The sequence below is a fragment of the Bos indicus genome, chromosome 22, assembly GCF_029378745.1.
Source record: "Bos indicus isolate NIAB-ARS_2022 breed Sahiwal x Tharparkar chromosome 22, NIAB-ARS_B.indTharparkar_mat_pri_1.0, whole genome shotgun sequence".
In the NCBI taxonomy this organism is placed as follows: Eukaryota; Metazoa; Chordata; class Mammalia; order Artiodactyla; family Bovidae; genus Bos; species Bos indicus.
This window is the reverse complement of record NC_091781.1, coordinates 48,405,488-48,425,520: the sequence shown is the minus strand read 5'-3', so window position 1 is coordinate 48,425,520 and position 20,033 is coordinate 48,405,488. Positions and strand designations below refer to the sequence as shown.

Genomic DNA, 20,033 nt, shown 5'->3' with positions numbered 1-20,033 from the left:
CCCTTCCCCTCTGGCAAACATAAATTCGTTCTCTATATTCTAACATAAAATAAAAATTTTAAAAAGAAAAAAAAAGAGAGTAACTTAAGTGGAGCCAAGCTGGGTGGCCCAGTGCCCACACAGTGGGCCTGAGGGCAGGGCAGCCTCAGCAGCAGGGGTCTTGGCCCCCGCTTGTGCCTCCTGGGCCTTTAGAATACCCTGCTGCTCCCTGAGGCCCATAGCCCGTGCCAGCCCTGCTCTCCAGGGAGCTTGGAGGCTCACTCTTGGCTGGCCATTTCCCCAGTGTTACAGAGTCCTGGCCGCCGCCATGACGTCACTGAAAGGGCAGCCGTCCATCAGCGGCGGTGTGTACGAGGCCGTCAGCTACTACGTGCTCAACCCCAAGTCCATCACCATGGGACAGTTGTATGGGGAGTTTGACCTGCTCACCCATGAGTGGTGAGTGGCCCGGGACCCTTCCAGTGACCGCCGTGCTCCTAAACCTCTGCAGCTTGTGGGTCCCTGGCCCCCTCCCTCCCCCAGCTGAGTGGGAGATTGGGAGCTCTGGCTCTGGAGCCCAACTTCCTGGGACTCTTGGCACCAGTGTGCTTCCTCACTGAGTGCCGCATCTCATCCCCACAACCCCGGACCTTTGTCCCTCACCTGCAAAGTCGGGATAAAAATACGGGAGATGGCTGGGACAGTGTAGCACATGGCAAGCACTCAGGAAAAGTTGATGATTATTGTCAGCACCCACGAGAGCTGGTGCTCCCTCTTCGGGGCCTGTGCTCCCAGGCCGAGGTGTGCATTTTAGGGGGAAGTGCATGGAGCTGACTAGAGGCCCACCAGTCAGCACTAGAAGGTTTTCTCTGGGGCTATTCTGTTTTTCCAGAGAAGTCTCCAGTCTCCTGCTGGGGTGTCTTCTTCTTGGTCCCAGTGTTCTGGGAACCCAGTGGGGAATGGGCACTGGAGAAGGGCAGTCACCTGTCTTTCTGAACATGGGCCTGTCCAGCTTCCCCCGTTTCTGGTGAAGGGTCTCAATCACAGCCACTCCAGGCTCTTATGTGGGCAGGTTGGGGTCCGGGGACCAGATCAGAAAAATGCCCTTCGACCCACCCACTTCCCTCGCATTTGGTGCCTCTGAAGTCTGAGCCTTCCTGGGTCTGTGGCAGGAACTAGATACTCTTGTGACTCTGCTTTCTCTGAGAGGTCATTTACCCCTTCTCCACCTCTGTGCATCTTCTGGGCCCATGTGGGCCTCTACTTCTGTGTTCCCTCCTCCCCATCTTCCTTTTCTTTTGAGGGTATCACTTTCCATCTTCTTTTAATGTAACTTTAGTGAGGACTCAGCAGGAAGAGGAGGAGAGCATGGCAACCCACTCCAGTATTCTTGCCTGGAGAATCCCCACGAACAGAGAAGCCTGGTGGGCTACTGTCTATGGGGTCACAAAGAGTCAAACATGACTGAATGACTAAGCACAGCACAGCAGGGAGAGAATAGAACCACACGTTTTCATTATATCATACTACACCAAAAAGTCCTATTTTCCCTACTATAATTTTTAAATGAATGAAGGTACTTAAGACAAAAAAAAAAAAAAAAACGCAGAGCAGGACCAGCCTGGATCCAGGTTTCCCTGGGAGACAGCTGTGCCCTTCCTCCCTGGCACCCACGGCCCTCCGCCTCCAGTGCCCACAGCCCTCTCCTCCCTGGTGGCTGCAGGACAGATGGGATCTTCTCCTCCCTCATCCGGATGGGGGCCATCACCTCCGACACCAGCAAGAAGTGGTACATGTTCGATGGGCCAGTGGACGCCGTCTGGATTGAGAACATGAACACGGTGCTCGACGACAACAAGAAGCTGTGCCTCAGCTCTGGGGAGATCATCAAGCTCACAGAGGTCCGTCTGCCTGTCCACTCACCCCGCTGTCCTCTGCAACTGGGTGGGCCCAGGGGCCACACCAGGCTGGCCAAGCCTCACCACCCCCCCCACCCCGCACCCTTTCCTCTCCGGGCTGCGGCACCCTCCCCATCCCCAGGCTCCTGTACCTGAGGCACGTCCCGCACAGCTGCTTGGTGCTTCCCTTGCAGCAGACCCACTTTCTGCAATGCTCTCAGCTCAGGACAAACACCTCAGTCTTAGCTGATACTGCTCTGTGCTCCCCAGGCCCACTCACAGCCATTTTGGCCCAGATTGGCTCAGGCATCCTGGCAATGTGCCTGGAGTCTGGGGTACAGGTGGTACAGAGGCCAGTGTGACCCTGTGTCCAGGTACACAGGTTGGGGGCTCTGGAGCAGAGCACACAGCTCCCATCAGATCTCCCAAGGTCTCCAGGGACCCCAAAATGCCCTGACCCCAGGCTGGCCAGACGGCTTCCAGGAACCTCCTGACTTAGACTCCTCCCCGAGGCTCCAGCAAGAGCCACATGATCAGCTGAGGCCCAAGGGTTCCTGTCTTTGCCCCTACCCCAGCACTGAGCCTGGCCCACAACCTGCCCCGGGGCCTGCCCACTGTTGCAGGACGGGCAGCCCCTCCCCATGGCCCCACAGCCCTTTCCCCTGCCCTGGGGGCCAGCAGCTCATGCAGTTCATCTCGGCAGGCGATGACCATGATGTTCGAGGTGCAAGACCTGGCGGTGGCCTCCCCAGCCACAGTATCCCGCTGCGGCATGGTGTACCTGGAACCCAGCATCCTGGGGCTCATGCCCTTTGTCGAGTGCTGGCTGAGGCGTATCCCTGCCTTACTCAGGCCCTTTGAGGAGCAGTTCAAGTCCCTCTTTATCTCCTTCCTGGAGGTGAGGGAGCCACAGTGTGCTGGCCCAGGTGGGGGCAGCCGGGTGCTATGGCCAACAGCCACAAGAGTGGGGTGCCCATCCTCTGCAGGAGTCCCTTGCTTTCGTCCGGTCCTCGGTGAAGGAGGTGATCGCCTCAACCAACAGCAACCTGACCACGAGTCTCCTCAAGCTGCTGGACTGCTTCTTCAAGCCCTTCCTGCCCAAAGAAGTGAGACTCTGAGTTGTGGACTGCAGCCTGCTCCTTCCTGCCCTGCTTGCCTCACCCAAGGGCCCCGAATCCCAAGTCCAGCTTCCTGGAAGAGAGAATCGGATTGGCTCACATGGTTCATGGGACACCCCCGTCCAGTCTGCTGCAGAGGCCAAGGGACGACCCCCACCCCCACCCCCCTGGCTTCCTCAGGTCGCTCAGTTCTGTTCCCGCCTCTGTCTCCAGGGCCTCAAGAAGATGCCGCCCGAGAAGCTGAGCCGCATCCCTGAGCTGATCGAGCCCTGGTTCATCTTCTCCCTCATCTGGAGTGTGGGTGCCACGGGGGACAGCACCAGCCGTAACAACTTCAGCCACTGGCTCAGGATCAAAATGAAGACAGAAAACGTGAGAGGCAGCCGCCTCTGGGCTGGGCTCCAAGGGCTGGGACGTGTATGCTGAATGCTGGGTGTTGTGGGGCTGTCCCCCAGGCCCAGGGCCCCAGGGACAAGTAGCCACGTAAGCGACTGGGCCTCATCACCTGTTTTTTTTCTCCCCCGATCCCTCGCAGGTGGCCTTGCTCTTCCCAGAGGAGGGGCTGGTGTTTGATTATAGGCTGGAGGACGGTGGCATCAGCAGCACCAGTGATGACGACGACGAGGAGGAGGAGGGCAAGCAGGTGACAGAGGCCTGGTCCCAGGACCAGCACGGGGAGCAGGGAGGGGAGGGAGGCGGTCAGGTGGTAGCTGTCCTACTCAATGGCTGCAGAGAGGAGGCCTTGCTGATGGCCACAGGTGTCATACTGGGGTTATTTGCGTCATCTCGTGAATCCTCACAGACCCACAGGGTGGTTACTAGTGGGTCCATTTCCCAAACAAGGAAACTGGGGCTCAGAACAGTCATACCCAGCTAGTCGGTGTCAGAGCTGGCCTTGAACCTGGGACTGGGGGATGACAGAGTGCCTCCCTTCTCAACCATGTGCACTGCCTGTCCCATCTTGCTGCTGAGCCCAGGGATTCATCAACTTGGTTCTACTTAAGAGCCCCATTTGCCCAGGGGTGGGGCTCCCCAAGAGTGGAGGAGTAAGCCCCCATGGCCTGTCTCAGTGTCCCCATCACTCCTCTCAGCCAGCAAGGGCTCCATGAACCTACCCTCGTGGCATCAGGACCCCAGCCCAGAAGGAGGAGTGGCCAGAGAGGCACCTCAGAGGTGGTCGCCACACACGGTCCTGCTGGGGGTCTCACACATGAGTCTAACCATCAGTGCCATCCCCAGTGGGACATGTTGATTTGACCACAGAGAGGAAGGTCTACAAGTTGAGTCAGGGCTGTGGGTGGGTGAAGGGATTCGTGCAGTTGGGGATGGCAGGGGAGACCAGGCCAGGTGACTTCTCAGTATCCAGGTGATGCCAGTCCCACAGTTGTGGCCCCCATAGGCTTGGGAAGCCTAAAGTTAACAGCAAAGAGCTTTGCATTCTGGGTTGTCCAGTTCCCGGAGGACTTCCCTCATATGCAGAGACCCAGAGACTGGCCCCACTGGAGGTAAACTGGATGCGGTGAAGCCTTCACTTGGGCAGCTGTGTGCAGAGAGCCCCGGATTCCTGGAGGTTTGTTCCGGGAGTCCCCCACCCTGTGCGTAAAGCAGGGCAGAGGGACTCCTATTTCTACCAGGAGCAGCCCCTCCGCTGGACCCTCTTGCCCGACCGTGCAGCTCCTTGCCCTCTTGGTACACTCAGCCTGGACGGGAACGAGGAGAGGTTTCAGGCCCGGCCTGTGCCTCCTGTGGTTCCAGGTCGCCTGGGTGAAGTGGATGGACTCCTCCACCACATTCACCATGATGCCAGACACCAACTACTGCAGCATCATCGTGCCAACCACGGACACCATCCAGATGTCCTACCTGCTAGACATGCTGCTCACCAACCACAAGCCCGTGAGTGCCCCCGCCACCCCAGCACCCCCTCACCCCAAGGCCTAGGCCGGCAGTGACCGGCCTCCTGCACTGACAGGGCAGCAGCTCCCACTGCGCATCGGGCCCTGTGAGGACGCTCTGACCCCGTGACCCCCCTCTCCTAGGTGCTGTGCATCGGGCCCACAGGCACAGGGAAGACCCTCACCATCTCCAACAAGCTCCTCAAAAACCTGCCTCTGGAATACATCAGCCACTTCCTCACCTTCTCTGCCCGCACCTCGGCCAACCAAACGCAGGACCTCATCGACAGCAAGCTGGACAAGAGGCAGGCCCCTGGCTCCTTCCGGGGTCCCCATGTCCCCCAGCCTGGCTCAGCCAGCTTCTGTGTCCCCTCCCCTCCTGGGTGGGCCCTAGGTGCCCTTGTACCCTTCTTCTATCAGGATTCCCCTGAGCCCGTCTGTAGGCACCCTCCCTGGGCCGGGCACTTGGGTAGGGCTTGTTATCCGTCTGCCTGGAGGCAAGACTCAGGGCAGCCAGATGTGATGTCCCAGGACACTCAGAATGTGACAAGGAGCTCCTCAAGAGGCCCAGCGATCTGGGGGAGGCTGAAGTCAGTGAGGGCCTCCCAGAGGTGGAGCTGCCATCCTGCAGCCTTGGACTCCCTGAGCACCTGGTGCCGTGTGCCCTGGGCTCACACAGCCCCTCCCCGCAGGCGGAAAGGTGTGTTCGGGCCGCCCCTGGGGCGCAACTTCATCTTCTTCATCGATGACCTGAACATGCCAGCCTTGGAGACCTATGGCGCCCAGCCACCCATTGAGCTGTTGCGCCAGTGGATGGACCACGGCGGCTGGTATGACCGCAAGATCATCGGTGCGTGTGTTCAGCCTGGGCCAGGGGATGGGGTGGGGTGTGCTGACTCATAGAGGGTCCACAAAAGTGTCCTAATCTCTTTTAAAAGCAAGGGGAAAATGAACATTTTCCCAGAGCATTTAAAATGTATGATATTAACGCGTTTGTCTATATTACTAATGCTGTTGTAAAGTATAACTAAAAAAAAAATTTTTTTTAATGGAGGAGGAGGCCCATGAAGGTGGAAGTGCTCAGGGCCTACAGAAGCCTTAATGTAGCCCCTGGCAGGGGCTTCTGACTTCCTACTCCCACTCCAGGAGCCTTCAAGCAGCTGGTGGACATCAACTTTGTCTGTGCCATGGGCCCCCCTGGTGGAGGCAGAAATGCCATCACCCCACGGTTGACCCGCCACTTCAACTACCTGTCCTTTGCTGAGATGGATGAGGTCAGCAAGAAGCGCATCTTCTCCACCATCCTGGGCAGTTGGGTGGGTAAGTACCAGGCAGGAGTGGGGGAGGCTGTGGGCTCCAGCAGAAGCCCAGGTCCAATGAGCCACGCTGGGAAGAGCGGGGTGGCTGAACCACTGGCTCCACCCTTTACTCAGCTCTGTTATCTTGGGCCAGTTCATGAACCTCTCTGGGCCAGAGTTTCTTCATCTAAAATGGGTGACAATATTAGTGCCCATCACCCCAAGTTGTGAAGGTTAAATAAGACACTGCATGTAGAGCATCTGGTATGAAGCTGGCACATGGAAACTGCTGAATATGTGATTTATACATATGCAAACATGTACGTTCACCCATATAAGCACACACACATATTTTAGAATCTCTGGTGGAGAGATGTTATTGATACTTTTGAACATGAGGAAATACCACCAAGATAGAGTGAACAAAGTGGTCCTCATCTTCCATGAGGCTTGAAGAAAGGTCCGCCCCAGGATGCAGTTTCCCCAACCAGTCCACTTCCCACCAAGAACACACTCTGACCTTTGAACTCCACTTGGCACTGTGCCAGGTGGTGGGTGAGGGGAGTCAGGCTTTCCCTCCTCTGGCCTGCCAGAGCTTGCCTCCATGCCCAGCTTAGGGGTGGGGCCGTGTGGCTCTGAGGAGGGGATGGTGGTCAGGGGCTGCTCTGGGGCTGCTCAGCTGGGAATAGCCGGTCAAGGTGGGCAGCAAGTGGCTCACCTAACTCTGAGCCCTTGTCTCTCCCTCAACCCTCTAGATGGACTCCTCGGAGAAAAGAGTTACCGGGAGCCCGTGCGTAAGTGTAGTGCCCAGTACCCTGGGCAGGGCCTGGAGGGGGCAAGGGCCCTTGTTCCAGGGGCAGCCCTGGACTCAAGTTGGATGTGGCTGAGGCTTGGGTCCCAGGGGCCACAGTGAGCCCTCCTCAGGCTCCTGTAGGGACCTCAGGACAGTGTCGGAGCAAAGGTCGCCCCGCACCGACAGCCTCCATAGGGTCAGTCACCTGTTGCGTGGCTGGTCAGGGCCTGGGCCCATGCCCATATGATAGTAGAAGCAAGGTGAGTGTCCCTCCTCCAGTTCTGGGCCTGCTTGGCCCCTCAGGGCTTCAGGTCTCTGTTCCTATACACTCTTGAACAAGGCCTCCCCAGCATTTATATCAAATGTCCCAACCCAGCTTATTCAGTCTCCTGTTAACTGGTCAGAGTCTGTCTTCCTCACCAAGAATGTCAGCTTATTGGGGTAAGAAGTGTGTCTGCGGGGGCCACCCCCTGTGCCCAGCACCTAAAACAGTCCCCATGTTAACAGAGGAGCCCATGTTAGGGCTAGTGAGCCCTTCTGCCCCTTCTTTGCCTTTTTTCCTCTTTGTGGAGGCTCCCTCTGCCCCAAATTCCCCCTGACAGAATTTTGGTTCCCAGCAAAAAACTGGATGGTTTTCAGAGCACAAGCAAATAGATTGTGTTAGTGGTAAAAATGCAAGGGGGTGATAAGCCCCCAAAGTCCTGGCTGAGCCCACGCTTCCACACCCACGGCAGTGCACTCCTTACCTCCATGTGGGCCATGCACCCCTCCCCATGCATGGCTCCAAGCAGCGCGTTTCATCCAGGTCTGATCCCTTTAGTGTCTCCAATTCCACAACTGTATCCCAGCACCCCAACACAGGGACAGGCTAGGTCAGTGATAAAGATATAAAAGTGGGGCGCTCCCAGCGAGAGATTCCTCACCCCGTGGTGGGGGTCGCCAGGAAGACCTTGTCAGAGGTAGCATCTGAGAGGGCTGCGGGGGTGGGGGGTGGGCGGTCCAAGCCTGCAGGCTGGGGAAAGGCGTGTGCGGAGGACACAGCCCCGGATCTGCAGGGGCCGTGACCCAGGTCTGCTCTCCCGTTCCTTTAGCTGGGGCCCCCAACATCACCCACTTCACGGATCCCCTCGTGGAAGCCACCATCATGGTGTACTCCACCATCACCTCCCAGCTGCTGCCCACCCCGGCCAAGTCCCACTACACCTTCAACCTGCGGGACCTCTCCAAGGTCTTCCAGGGAATGCTCATGGCCGACCCAGCCAAGGTCGAGGTGAGGACTGGTGGGCCCCCTCCCCAAGTGTCCAGTAGCGAGTGCCCACACTGCCCTCATGGTTCTCCCAGGACCCCAGTTTTAGGCCTTCCTGATCAACTCCTCAGCCTTGATCTGGTCAGGCCCTGCGGCTGGGGGCAGAACTTTGCATCGGCAGGTGCCAAGCCCCCAGGAGCTTCATGCAGCTGAGTCCCATCTTGCTGGTGAAATCCATGCCTAGGATAGTGGTTGTGATGGGGCCACACAAAAGCAGGAGCCAGGTCCTGGCAAGGCCTGGTGGGTTCCTGATGGCAGCCCAGGGTATGAGAAAACTGGGGGCAGAGTCCATGGGATGCCTTCTAGGAACCGAAGGTGCCAGGGGGAAGGAGCAGAAGTGCAGCAGGGGGCAGTGTCAAGGGTGCTGGGTGCCTGTGCAGCTCTGTGGCTGCAGCGGGAGAGAGTCCTGGAGGTGATGGGAGCCGGGGGTGGGGAGGGTGCAGATGTGCACTTTGGAATGGTGGATGGATGGGTCAGTGTGTGCGGGCCCGATGTCTAAGGGACAGGGTGAACAGGAAGGAAACTAGCCATAGCCCTCCAAGCTCCAGGCAAAGGGGTCGAGAGAAGAGCCTGGGGGCTTCCTGAGGCTGGTCCCATCACCCGGGGAGAGGCGGGCAAGTCAGCATGGACGTGGCAGCAGGATGTGGACAGTGTCAGAGGGGGCTTGGGGGTCAAGTGAGGGGTTAGATGTGGGGTGTCAGGAAGGTTTAAGGAGTCAGGCATCCCTCCCAGGCTCTGGGTTTGGGGAGCTCTGGGGACTCTGAAAACTGTGCTAAGTCACTTCAGTCATGCCTGACTCTTTGTGACCCCATGGACTATAGCCTGCCAGGCTCTTCTGTCCAAGGGATTCTCCAGGCAAGAATACTGGAGCAGGTTGCCATTTCTTTCTTTCTCTCGGGGATCTTCCTGACCCAAGGATCAAACTTGAGTCTCTATGTCTCCTGTATTGGCAAGCGTGTTCTTTAACACTAGTACCACCTGGGAAGCCTGGGGTGAGGGGGGACCCTGAAGCTAAAGGAGCTGGGTGCCCAGCTGGCACAGCTGGGCCTGAAGCTGGGGGTGGCAGTGGGGAGACGAGGGCAGCAGTGTGTGGACTGCATCCTCCATGGGTCAGCAGACACTCAGGGTCCTGCTGGGTCCCAGTGGGAGAGCCAGGCCCAGGTCAGGGCCCCTGGGGCATTGAGAGGTGGCTGAGGGCGGGCACTGATGCCAGGGTGGCCGCAGGACAAGGTGCAGCTGCTGCGCCTGTGGTACCACGAGAACTGCCGCGTGTTCCGCGACCGCCTGGTGAACGACGAGGACCGTGGCTGGTTCGACAAGCTCCTGGAGAGCCACATGGATGAGTGGGAGGTGGGCTTTGAAGAGGTCTGCCCCTTCCAGCCCATCCTCTACGGGGACTTCATGTCGCCGGGCTCCGACGTCAAGTCCTACGAGCTCATCACCAATGAGAGGAAGGTGAGGGTCCTGCTGGGGCCCTAGCCCTGGGACCCCGGCCCTCTGTGGCCGCTGCTAAGAGACCAGCACCCTCTGACCAGAGGGTTGGACACTGGTCTGGAAGGCCAGCTCGGAGACTTCAGCAGTTGCCTCTCTGAGTCCCCATCTCCTCACCTGTCAAATGGATGCAGGAGGCCCCGCTTGGCCCTTTCCTGAGGGCAAGCCTATGGTTCAGCTGAGACTGGCTCCATAACTGGGGACACACTAAGCCCGTTTGAGGGGCTGTCATCCACCCACAGAGCTGCAGCAGGGCCCCTGGGGCCACGAGTCTTGAGTCAAGACCCCAGGGTGGCAGGGTGAAGCTGGAGTGAGTGGGGCTCCTGGTGGTTTCTCCCCACAGAGATCCTCTCTAGTTCTCAGTAGCTCTCGTGGGGCCCCAGGTTGGTACATCCTGGGGAGCCCTGGAGGCAGCAGGCAGCTCTCTGACCCCACCCTCAGGCCTCGGTGTGTCGGACAGGTCAGGCCTCATTCACCCGGCATCTGAAGGCCCACCATCCCTCCATGCCAGAGGAGCACAGGGAAGCGGGGGATATCCTCCCTGTCGGGGGTGACAGGGCACACAGGGACAGGAGGAGGACCCAGCTGTTCTCATTCCCCGCCCCCCACCCCAGATGATGCAGGTGATCGAGGAGTACATGGACGACTACAACCAGATCAACACAGCCAAGCTGAGGCTGGTGCTCTTCATGGACGCCATGAGTCATGTCTGCCGCATCAGCCGCACCCTGCGCCAGGCGCTGGGCAACGCACTCCTCCTGGGCGTGGGTGGCAGCGGCCGCAGCTCCCTCACGAGACTGGCCTCGCACATGTGAGGGCCCCCAGGCATGGTGGGCGGTGGGTGGCTTGGGGCAGACTCATGTCCATCCCTGTCCTTCCTCATGTTCCGCACTGGGGCAGACCCACTTGGCCCACAGGCTTCTAGAAGGCCTGGGCTCCAAGGAGAGGCAGCAGCAGGGCCCTGTGATGCTGCGGGGAAGGCAGCGGGTAGCTGCAGGCATCCAGGAGGGCTTCCTGGAGGAGGTGGCCATGGGCCTTCTCTCTGAATCAGAGCTTGGCAGATGGAAGGGAAGGGCATTCCGGGCCGAGGGAGCAGCCTCAGCAAAGGCCTGGAGGCCAGAGAGCAGGTTGAGGGCCAAGGAGTCAGCAAGTCTGCCCAGGACGATAGCAGATGGCTCAGGTGAAGCCTTGAACTCTCTACCCAAACACTGTCTCAGGGCCGAGTTCGAGTGCTTCCAGATTGAGCTGTCTAAGAATTACGGCATGACAGAGTGGCGTGATGACGTCAAGAAGGTCTTGCTCAAGGCTGGCTTGCACAACCTGCCCATCACCTTCCTGTTCTCAGATACCCAGGTGCCACTACATGGGCAGTGGGCGGGGTCTGGGGTGAGCGGGATACCACTCACCCCAGCATGCCATCCAGAATGGTGGTCAGTCTTTTGAGTCCAGGTCCCTGTTAGTGGGGGTGGATCTTGGGAGGAATGGCTGTAAGAGGGGCAGGGGGTCAAACCCAGCCTGTCAGAACCGAGGGGTGGTGGGCATAGATCATGGTTATCCCCAGAGGTAAAGAAGGCCCCTGGCGCCATGGCTGACCATAGGCAGAACCACACTCACTGGTCAATGGCTTCTGACCTTAAAGACCACAGGACTCCTACAGTGCTGGGCCCACGGCTTCCTTCCTAGGGCTACTCCATCTGGAGCTCCCTAGGTGTGAAGCCTCTTCCAGGGCTGAGAAGAGGAGAGGTTGTGGGTCCGGGACCTCAAGACAGGCAGGGCAGCACTTCAACCTGACTGGCATTTGGGGTTGGGCTGAAACTGAAGCCCCAGAAGGCTCCCAGCCAGCCCTGCTCTTCTATCTGGGGCTCCCCTTATGTAGTCAGGTGAGAGAGGGTGCCTTCTGGCACTGGCCAGGCCCTGGCCATATGAGATAGGCAAGGACCTGTTTCTGCCTGTGGCCTGGTTTTCTCCGGTGGATTAAACTGTGAGATGTGGAGAGGCCCAGCAAGAGAGGAGGAAGACACTGCATGTCGCACCCAGGACCCAGGCCCTTCCATAGCCAAGCACCGATGTTCAGAGTCTCTGCTGCAGGGCGGGTCTGGGTGTGAGTCCTCGACCACGACTTGGGAGGTCACCTGTGTAACCCTGGGCTTCTCTGAGCCTAGAGGCACTGTCTGTGGAAGGGGTCTGCTGCTAAGGTTCAAGGAGACCAGGGTCGTGGAGCCCAACACCCCAGGGCCATCATCAAGGTTCATTTCCTCCACCCTGCTCTCCCCAGATCAAGAATGAGTCATTCCTGGAGGACATTAACAATGTCCTGAACTCGGGCGACATTCCCAACCTCTACAACATGGATGAGCAAGACCAGATCATGAACACCATGCGGCCGTACATCCAGGAGCAGGGCCTGCAGCCCACCAAGGCCAACCTCATGGCCGCCTACACTGGGCGTGTGCGCAGCAGCATCCACCTGGTGCTGTGCATGAGGTTCGGGTGGCCCCGCAGCCTCACGGGACAGTGGTTGGGGTGGGGGAGCACCCGGGCCTGCCATGCGGGGAAGTGGCCTGGGCCTGCCCGCCACGCCACTGGGCCCAGGCTGCTCTGCTCCTGTGTCCTGGCTCACACACTGCAGGGCTGTCAAATGACCCTGGGTCCTGGGTTCCTGGAGGGTGGGGGGTGTCAGTGTTTCAGGGCCTCATTTGAGCCCCTGCCCCCAGCCCCATTGGAGAGGTCTTCCGAGCTCGCCTGAGACAGTTCCCCTCCCTGGTCAACTGCTGTACCATTGACTGGTTTAATGAGTGGCCGGCAGAGGCCCTGGAGTCTGTGGCCATCATGTTCCTGAGTGAGATCCCAGAGCTGGATGCCACCCCCAAAGTAATTGAAGGACTGGTAGGTATCTTGGTGAGGAGAAAGCTCGTGTGAGGAGAGACTGTGTAGATTTGGGCTTGGGGTCACCAAGGTCTGGGTGAGAGTCCCAGGCGCACCGCTTATGGGAAGTCTCCAGGCAGCCAGCTTTACCTGTCTAAGCCTCAGTTTCCTCATCTGTATAATAGGAATATCACAAGGTGGTCACGGTGATGTAGGAGGCTGGACACACAGTTTCACAGTCACCATTATCCTATTCCCAGAGGGTTCCATAGCAGCATCTCTGAAGAGCCCCATGATACAACCCAGAGACCACAGATGGGTGGGAGGGCTAGATATGTCTAGCCCAACCTAAGAAAGTGATAGTCACCTGAGGGCCAAGAGCTCAGATGAGCCCATTGCTGTTCAGCCATGCTGAGGCCTTGGGGAGGCCTCCCTTCCCCAGCTACAGCCTCCAAAAGGGGCCCCACGCTGGGGCTTTCTGAGCGAGGCAGGTCATAGGGGCTGTGACAAAGACACTGGGCCAAGAGCTGGGATACCTTTAGGCCCAAATTCAAAGTGAACTCTGCCCTTGACAACTGTGTGAACTTGAAAACGCCTATTGACTTCTCTGAGTCATGGGATTTTTGTCTACAGAGTAGGTGATCTTTAGCTGGAGATCACCTCCTGTGAGAGTGAGTGTGAGGGGCACCTGATTCCCTCCCCAGGCCCAGGCTTCAGTGGCTTCGAGGGCACCCTGGTGCCCCATCTCTACCAGACTGGCATCCTCGATCTCTTTCCCCACAGATTCAGGTCTGCGTGTATATCCACCAGTCGGTGGCCAAGAAGTGTGTCGAGTATCTGGCCGAGCTGGCCCGCCACAACTATGTGACTCCCAAGAGCTACCTGGAGCTGCTCAATATCTTCTCCATCCTTGTCGGGCAGAAGAAACAGGAGCTGAAAACCGCTAAGAACCGCATGAAGAGTGGCCTCGACAAGGTGGGGTCAGGGGCCTCGTGGGCAACCGCTGGCTGCATGTGATTCTGCCCATTCTGTCTCAGCCCTGACTCCACATGACCCCTGTCAGTTGGCAGCCCACAGCGTTTAGATGGGTAGCCTCTTCCCTCGCCGAAGGTGGTGGGCCAAGGGCAAGACCAAAGCAGGTCACCCCAAAGACTTTTAGTGGACTGCTCCCTTCCTCTGGGGCCCCCTGGGCAACCTGGGGGCCCCTGAAGCAGCCAGCCACAGCCTCTCGCTTGTGAATGAATGAGGGCAGCCCTGCAGGGCCCTCTCCCTTGTTCCCCTCCAGGCCTCGCTCTCTGGTCCCTATCACACCTGATTTCCTCTCCGTGCCCCTCCAACCCCTCAGCTGCTGCGCACCGCAGAGGACGTGGCCAAGATGCAGGAGGAGCTGGAGATTATGCGCCCCCTGCTGGAGGAGGCTGCCAGGGACACCACGCTCACCATGGAGCAGATCAAGGTCGGGGGTGCTCCTGGGCTCCCTCCCTGATGGCTGAGCACGTCTGAGGAGGCTCAGCATCCCCACACAGCCACGAGATCCCTAGTGGCCCGGACTCTCGGTGCCCAGATCCCTCATTCAGTCATGCGATCCCTCAACAAATGCTTGCTCAGAACCTATTCTATGCCGGGCACTGCCCTGAGCAGGAGATAGGGTGATGAGCATGACAGACAAATCCAAACCCAATAGTCACAGCACAGGTTGTTGTGAGCAGGAGGGACGCCACAAGCAGTGGTGCAGAGTCTGCCTGAGTCTCCCTCTGAGACCCTCTGAGTCTACACGAGGGCCCGTGTTTAAAGGTTAGTCCTCCAATGGTAAAGAATCTGCCCGCCATGTGGGAGACCCTGGTTCTGATCCCTGGGTCAGGAAGATCCCCTGGAGAAGGGAATGGCAACCCACTCCAGGATTCTTACCTGAAGAATTCCATGGACTCCCAGAGGAGCCTGGGAGGCTATAGTCCACGGGGGTCACTAAGAGTTGAACACAACTGAGTGACTCACACACATACACACACACACCTCACAGCAGCCTCCGCAGATTCGCACATTCATGATGGCAGTTTTCTGGAAGAAACAATCATGTCCTGCCCTACAAAGGCAGGGGCAGTGGAAATGTTTCCAGCAGATGGAAAGGAAGTGGCTGGTGGGAGGGGAGCGTCTTTCTCTGTCTTGTATGGAGGTGCCCTGTGGGTTTTGGGGGTCCTGCCCCAGGGGCAGTTATGCTCAAGCACGTAAAGCCCAGAGCCCCATGCCAGGCCCACGATGAGCACTCAGGATTGGAAGGGGCTGCTAGCACTCCCAGATCTCCTCAGGCTGTCATAGCCGAGAGGGTCCTTGGAGAATGGGGCATCTCAACCCTCATTCCCTTCCATCTGGGGAGACTGAGACATGAGAGGAGAAAAGGGAGGAGGGCGCATGGGTCCCTGACTGGCCACCCGTGGGGCCTCGCTACCTCTGGCCCCTAGGTGGACACGGCCATCGCTGAGGAGACCCGGAATTCAGTGCAAGCAGAGGAGATCAAGGCCAATGAGAAGGCCAGGAAGGCACAAGCTATCGCTGATGATGCCCAGAAGGACCTGGATGAGGCTCTGCCAGCCCTGGATGCAGCCCTGGCTAGCTTGCGCAACCTCAACAAGAACGATGTGACTGAGGTAGGTGGCTTGGCCCCTTCTGGGTATCTCTCCTGATGCCTCCTTGGGTTCTGGCCCATAGGCTTTCCTTCGAACATCTCGTGAGCATCATCTGTCAAGAGGTGAGGGCAGAACTAGAGCTTGAACCCAGCTGCCTGCCCTTACCTCCTTGTATCAGCCCCGAGGACCCAGGCAGGTGCCTGAGGAAGGCTCTGCGCCCTGAGAAATGACTGTGTAAGGCCTTTAGGCCAGGCCTGGGTACATGGGGGAGCAGTAGTCACCACGGGCTAAGACAGACGTTTGGGGGTCACTGGGCATACCTGTGGGCTGTAGCAGTAGGGACTCAGTTGACGGGACCCACCCTGTCTGTAAGCTGTCCCTGCCTGGGGGTGCCCACTATAAGGGACCTACCCCTTCCCGACTCTTGGCCTGGCCCCCAGGTGCGTGCCATGCAGCGGCCACCGCCAGGCGTGAAGCTGGTCATCGAAGCTGTGTGCATCATGAAGGGCATCAAGCCCAAGAAGGTCCCAGGAGAAAAGCCTGGCTCCAAGGTGGATGACTACTGGGAGCCAGGCAAGGGGCTGCTGCAGGACCCCGGCCGCTTCCTGGAGAGCCTCTTCAAGTTTGACAAGGTGCGCGTGCCAGGCCAGCTGGGCACAGAGGCAGGGGGAAGGAACTGTCCCCTCCCCCACAGAGCTGGGCCCTCCATCCCATCTCCCTCTGCCTGCAACACACATAGGCCTGTGGTCACAGAGCAGAGGGGACCAGACCCTGGCCCAGAGGAGCTCTCCAGCTAGGGGGCAGGGGGCAACAGCCCCAGTAGCAGATGGATATTGATGATTCAGGACCTGGGAAGGCCCCAGTGCCCACGGGACCTTAATCACCCACAGTCACTCCAAGGCTCTGCCACCTGGAGAGTCTCTCTCCTGTCGTTTTCTCCCTACAACCCCTGTGGCCCTGGCCAAGACCTTCCCTGGCTGCTCAACGTTGCCTCTCCCTCGGTCTCAGCACCTGAGATTTAACACCTGTCTGTCTCTGCATTTCTCTCTCTTCCTGTCTGTCTGGGGCTCTCAGTATCCATGGGCATGTGCTCTCACGGGATGGAGCCTACAGCCCTCTTGGAGGTTTCTCTCCACCCACATGGGCCACCCACCACCACCACGTGTCAGTGCTGAAGCCCTGGGCACATCCTAAGGAGGGTAGAGACAATGGCCCATCTCAGTGACAGCTGAACTCCATACAGAGCTCCCCATTCCTCCAATTACGCCAAAGCAGGAGGCTCATGGCCAGCGCTCAGGCTCCCTTGGTCCCAAGCTCTGACCTCTAGGAGCTCATGAACAGTACAGATTCCTGGGTTCATCCTAAACTACAGACCTGTATTCTCCTAGCACAGGTCAAGAGCCCTGAAGGAGTGATACGCTCTGGGAGTGGGGAGTTTTGCACTTGAACACATGCCTGGTTGGACCTTAGAACCACTCACTCATCTCCACGTCAGCCAGGAAGCAGCCCTCGTCTCTAAATGGGTTTTAAATAGGACCTATGTGTTATCAGATCTTGAGGAAGAAAAAATCTCAGATTGTATTCTTTGAAATCCTGGGACAGAAGTTCCTCTTCTTTCCGGCCTTTCTGGGTCGTGTTTATTCCCTAGCCTGCCCGGGGCATAGAGGCAAGAGCAGGGTGTACCCCCACCCACCAGAGTCCTCTCCGTCCTCCCTGGGAAGCGGCCCCAAGCCCGTGGTTCCCATCCCCAGGACAACATTGGGGAGGCAGTGATCAAAGCCATCCAGCCATACATCGACAATGAGGAGTTCCAGCCGGCCGCCATCGCCAAGGTGTCCAAGGCCTGCACCTCCATCTGCCAGTGGGTGCGCGCCATGCACAAGTACCACTTTGTGGCCAAGGCCGTGGAGCCCAAGCGGGTGAGCGCTGGGTAGGCCTGGGGCCAGGGGCGGCGGCCTGGGCTCCCCCGGGGGCACCGGGAAAGCTGGCCCTGTTTCCTCTGCCTGCAGCAAGCCTTGCGGGAGGCCCAGGACGACCTGGAGGTGACACAGAGGATCCTGGAGGAGGCGAAGCAGCGCCTGCACGAGGTGGAGGATGGCATTGCCACGATGCAGGCCAAGTACCGAGAGTGCATCGCCAAGAAGGAGGAGCTGGAGCTGAAGTGTGAGCAGTGCGAGCAGCGGCTGGGCCGTGCTGACAAGGTGCGCACCCCTCTGGGGACGGCCCGCAAGCACGGCCTGCCCCCCATGGGCTGGAGGGGCCTGAGCAGTAGAGGGGGTGGTCCTGGGGTGGCTGTCCCTTCCCTCTCCCCAGCTACCTTGGTCGGGGGGGCTGCACCAGGCAGGGACATCCAGGGCCAGCCTCCCCATGGACTGTCCCTGCAGCTCATCAACGGGCTGTCAGACGAGCGGGTGCGCTGGCAGGAGACGGTGGAGAGCCTGGAACACATGCTTGACAGCATCTTCGGGGACGTGCTGGTGGCCGCCGGCTTTGTGGCCTACCTGGGCCCCTTCACAGTGAGGACCGCCCCAGCCCCGCTGTGAGGCCTCACTTCCATAAGTAGTGGCCTGAGGGTGGCTCTCCTCTCACACACTCATTCAACAAACATTTTTTTTTAGATGTCCTGTCTGAGCCAGGAGCCGTTCTGGGTACTGGGGAAAAGGCAGCTTCCAAAACAGCCAGAAATCCTGCCATGCAGGGCTGGCGTTTCTAGACAGAAGGCTGAGCTCGTTCTTCTGGGCTTGCTGTGCACCTCTCCCTCAGTCCTCACAGCTGCCCTGATGGGTGGCCACTGTTGTCATCCCCCCGGTTTCCCTGGGAAGGGGCTGAGAGGTGGGGAGGCCAAGGATGTTCCCTATGGTGGGGCTAGGGCTCAGGCCTCCTGCTCTGCGCGGACCCCTCTGTGCAGCTGCGAGCACTGGGTGCAGAGGAAGTGGGAGGGCATTGTGGCTGTCTCGGTGGGGTAGCTCAGAGTCTGGTGTCTCTCCAGGGCCAGTACCGCACAGTGCTGTATGACAGCTGGGTCAAGCAGCTCGTGGCCCACCGCGTCCCACACACCGCCGAGCCCACGCTGATCGGGACACTGGGGAACCCCGTGAAGATCCGCTCCTGGCAGGTGCCCACCCTGTGGGGCTCGAGCAACCGGGCTGGGCCTGCAGTGTGCTCTGGGCTGGGCCAGGAGGCCCCCGCCTGCCTCCCGTCCTCTCTCCTGGGTCTGCTTAGAGGTGCCTTCCCTGAACCTGCCTGGGGCCGGTCAGAGGCTGGTGGGCAGGAGAGGAGAAAGCTGAGTGGCACAGGTGCTGGCTGACTGCAGGCAGAGAGGTCAAAGGGTGCTTGTGAGAGTTGGGCGGGGTAGGAGAGCAGTGTCCAGAGCGCGGGGAGGACAGGTAGAGTTGACACAGGGAGAGAACCAAGAGGCAGTAGGCACAGGCCAGGTGTGGACACAGGCTGGGAGGGCCAGTGGGCTCCAATGGCTCCGTGAAGATGGTCTGACTGAGCTAGGACTCAACAGGCAAAGAAACAAGAGGCCCGGCGAAGGAGGGTGTCAGGAGTCAGCCCATAGCCGGGAGGCAGGTCCTGAGGGCTGAGACCTCGTGTACTGCCCTCCACCCTCAAGAGGATGCAGTAAGGGGAAGGGGTCAGCTGGAGCATGAGGCTGGGGGTAGCTGCTACCCCACCGGGCCTGTTTGTGTGAGCCTCCCCCCACCCAGCCTGGTCCCTCACAGATCGCTGGCCTCCCCAACGACACCCTGTCAGTGGAGAATGGGGTCATCAACCAGTTCTCCCAGCGCTGGACCCACTTCATTGACCCTCAGGGCCAGGCCAACAAATGGATCAAGAACATGGTGAGCCTACCCCTGCCACCACCCCACCCAGCAGGCCTTAGTAGGTGCATGCGGAGTAGCTGAGCCTCAGGCCAGCTCTCAGCCCACACGGACCCTTCCCCGCTCCCTCCACTCCGTGCCCCCAGGAGAAGGACAACGGGCTGGATGTGTTCAAGCTGAGCGACCGCGACTTCCTGCGCAGCATGGAGAATGCCATCCGCTTTGGCAAGCCCTGCCTCCTGGAGAATGTGGGCGAGGAGCTGGATCCCGCCCTGGAGCCCGTGCTGCTCAAGCAGGTGGGCCTGCGGGTGTGGGGGCGGCCCCCTCCCCCTGCCTCACTGGTGGGACCTCAGGCCACAGCGCTCACCCATCCCACCCGCTGCAGACCTACAAGCAGCAGGGGAACACGGTGCTGAAGCTGGGGGACACGGTGATCCCCTACCACGAGGACTTCAAGATGTACATCACCACCAAGCTGCCCAACCCCCACTACACACCCGAGATCTCCACCAGACTCACCCTCATCAACTTCACCCTGTCACCCAGGTAAGCCCCTGGCCCCCAGCCCCCCGAGCATCAGCTCTGCCTGGACCTACCTGGCTGCCTCTCTCCCACCCCTGGGCTGAGACTCAGGGATTTTCCCCCTCGGAGACCCCACCAGCTTCCTCACAGGCTGTCTGCATTTCAGGTCATTCCAGCCCTTCCACCAATGCCCCACTGTTCCCACGTAAGAACCAATGTTCCCCGCTTCCCCCAGTTCATCCTGATCCTGGGTCTGGAGCCCCTCTCCCAGCCTCCCTGGGCAGCGCTAGCCCACCTCATCCGGATGCCCTTTCCCCACAGCCCTCGCTGGGCCCTTGTGCGCTCACCCCAGCGCTGTCCTGGAGCCCCGAGGGGGGCATACTCTGACTCCCTGCACCCAAGCCCTGTTTCTTGCCCTTG

General features: G+C 59.2%; 1 protein-coding gene across 6 annotated transcripts in view; it reads left to right on the top strand.

Moving 5' to 3' along the window:
- DNAH1 (dynein axonemal heavy chain 1) overlaps positions 1 to 20,033 on the top strand; it is an 86,506-nt gene that overhangs the window by 58,737 nt on the left and 7,736 nt on the right. For all 6 annotated transcript variants that reach the window (XR_011563023.1, XM_070776577.1, XM_070776576.1 and 3 more), the window contains exons 38-65: positions 284 to 438; positions 1,703 to 1,880; positions 2,581 to 2,775; positions 2,864 to 2,983; positions 3,209 to 3,367; positions 3,531 to 3,638; positions 4,751 to 4,891; positions 5,035 to 5,195; positions 5,583 to 5,740; positions 6,037 to 6,210; positions 6,944 to 6,982; positions 8,073 to 8,251; positions 9,512 to 9,742; positions 10,393 to 10,589; positions 10,996 to 11,131; positions 12,054 to 12,262; positions 12,493 to 12,664; positions 13,427 to 13,618; positions 13,989 to 14,099; positions 15,103 to 15,288; positions 15,708 to 15,899; positions 17,019 to 17,186; positions 17,277 to 17,468; positions 17,652 to 17,783; positions 18,257 to 18,382; positions 18,993 to 19,112; positions 19,238 to 19,387; positions 19,477 to 19,637. Coding sequence is in view for 5 of the 6 variants with exons in the window: in XM_070776577.1 (XP_070632678.1) it covers positions 284 to 438; positions 1,703 to 1,880; positions 2,581 to 2,775; positions 2,864 to 2,983; positions 3,209 to 3,367; positions 3,531 to 3,638; positions 4,751 to 4,891; positions 5,035 to 5,195; positions 5,583 to 5,740; positions 6,037 to 6,210; positions 6,944 to 6,982; positions 8,073 to 8,251; positions 9,512 to 9,742; positions 10,393 to 10,589; positions 10,996 to 11,131; positions 12,054 to 12,262; positions 12,493 to 12,664; positions 13,427 to 13,618; positions 13,989 to 14,099; positions 15,103 to 15,288; positions 15,708 to 15,899; positions 17,019 to 17,186; positions 17,277 to 17,468; positions 17,652 to 17,783; positions 18,257 to 18,382; positions 18,993 to 19,112; positions 19,238 to 19,387; positions 19,477 to 19,637 (4,442 nt within the window). In the remaining variant the exon portion in view is untranslated. The remainder of the gene's footprint in view (positions 1 to 283; positions 439 to 1,702; positions 1,881 to 2,580; positions 2,776 to 2,863; positions 2,984 to 3,208; positions 3,368 to 3,530; positions 3,639 to 4,750; positions 4,892 to 5,034; positions 5,196 to 5,582; positions 5,741 to 6,036; positions 6,211 to 6,943; positions 6,983 to 8,072; positions 8,252 to 9,511; positions 9,743 to 10,392; positions 10,590 to 10,995; positions 11,132 to 12,053; positions 12,263 to 12,492; positions 12,665 to 13,426; positions 13,619 to 13,988; positions 14,100 to 15,102; positions 15,289 to 15,707; positions 15,900 to 17,018; positions 17,187 to 17,276; positions 17,469 to 17,651; positions 17,784 to 18,256; positions 18,383 to 18,992; positions 19,113 to 19,237; positions 19,388 to 19,476; positions 19,638 to 20,033) is intronic.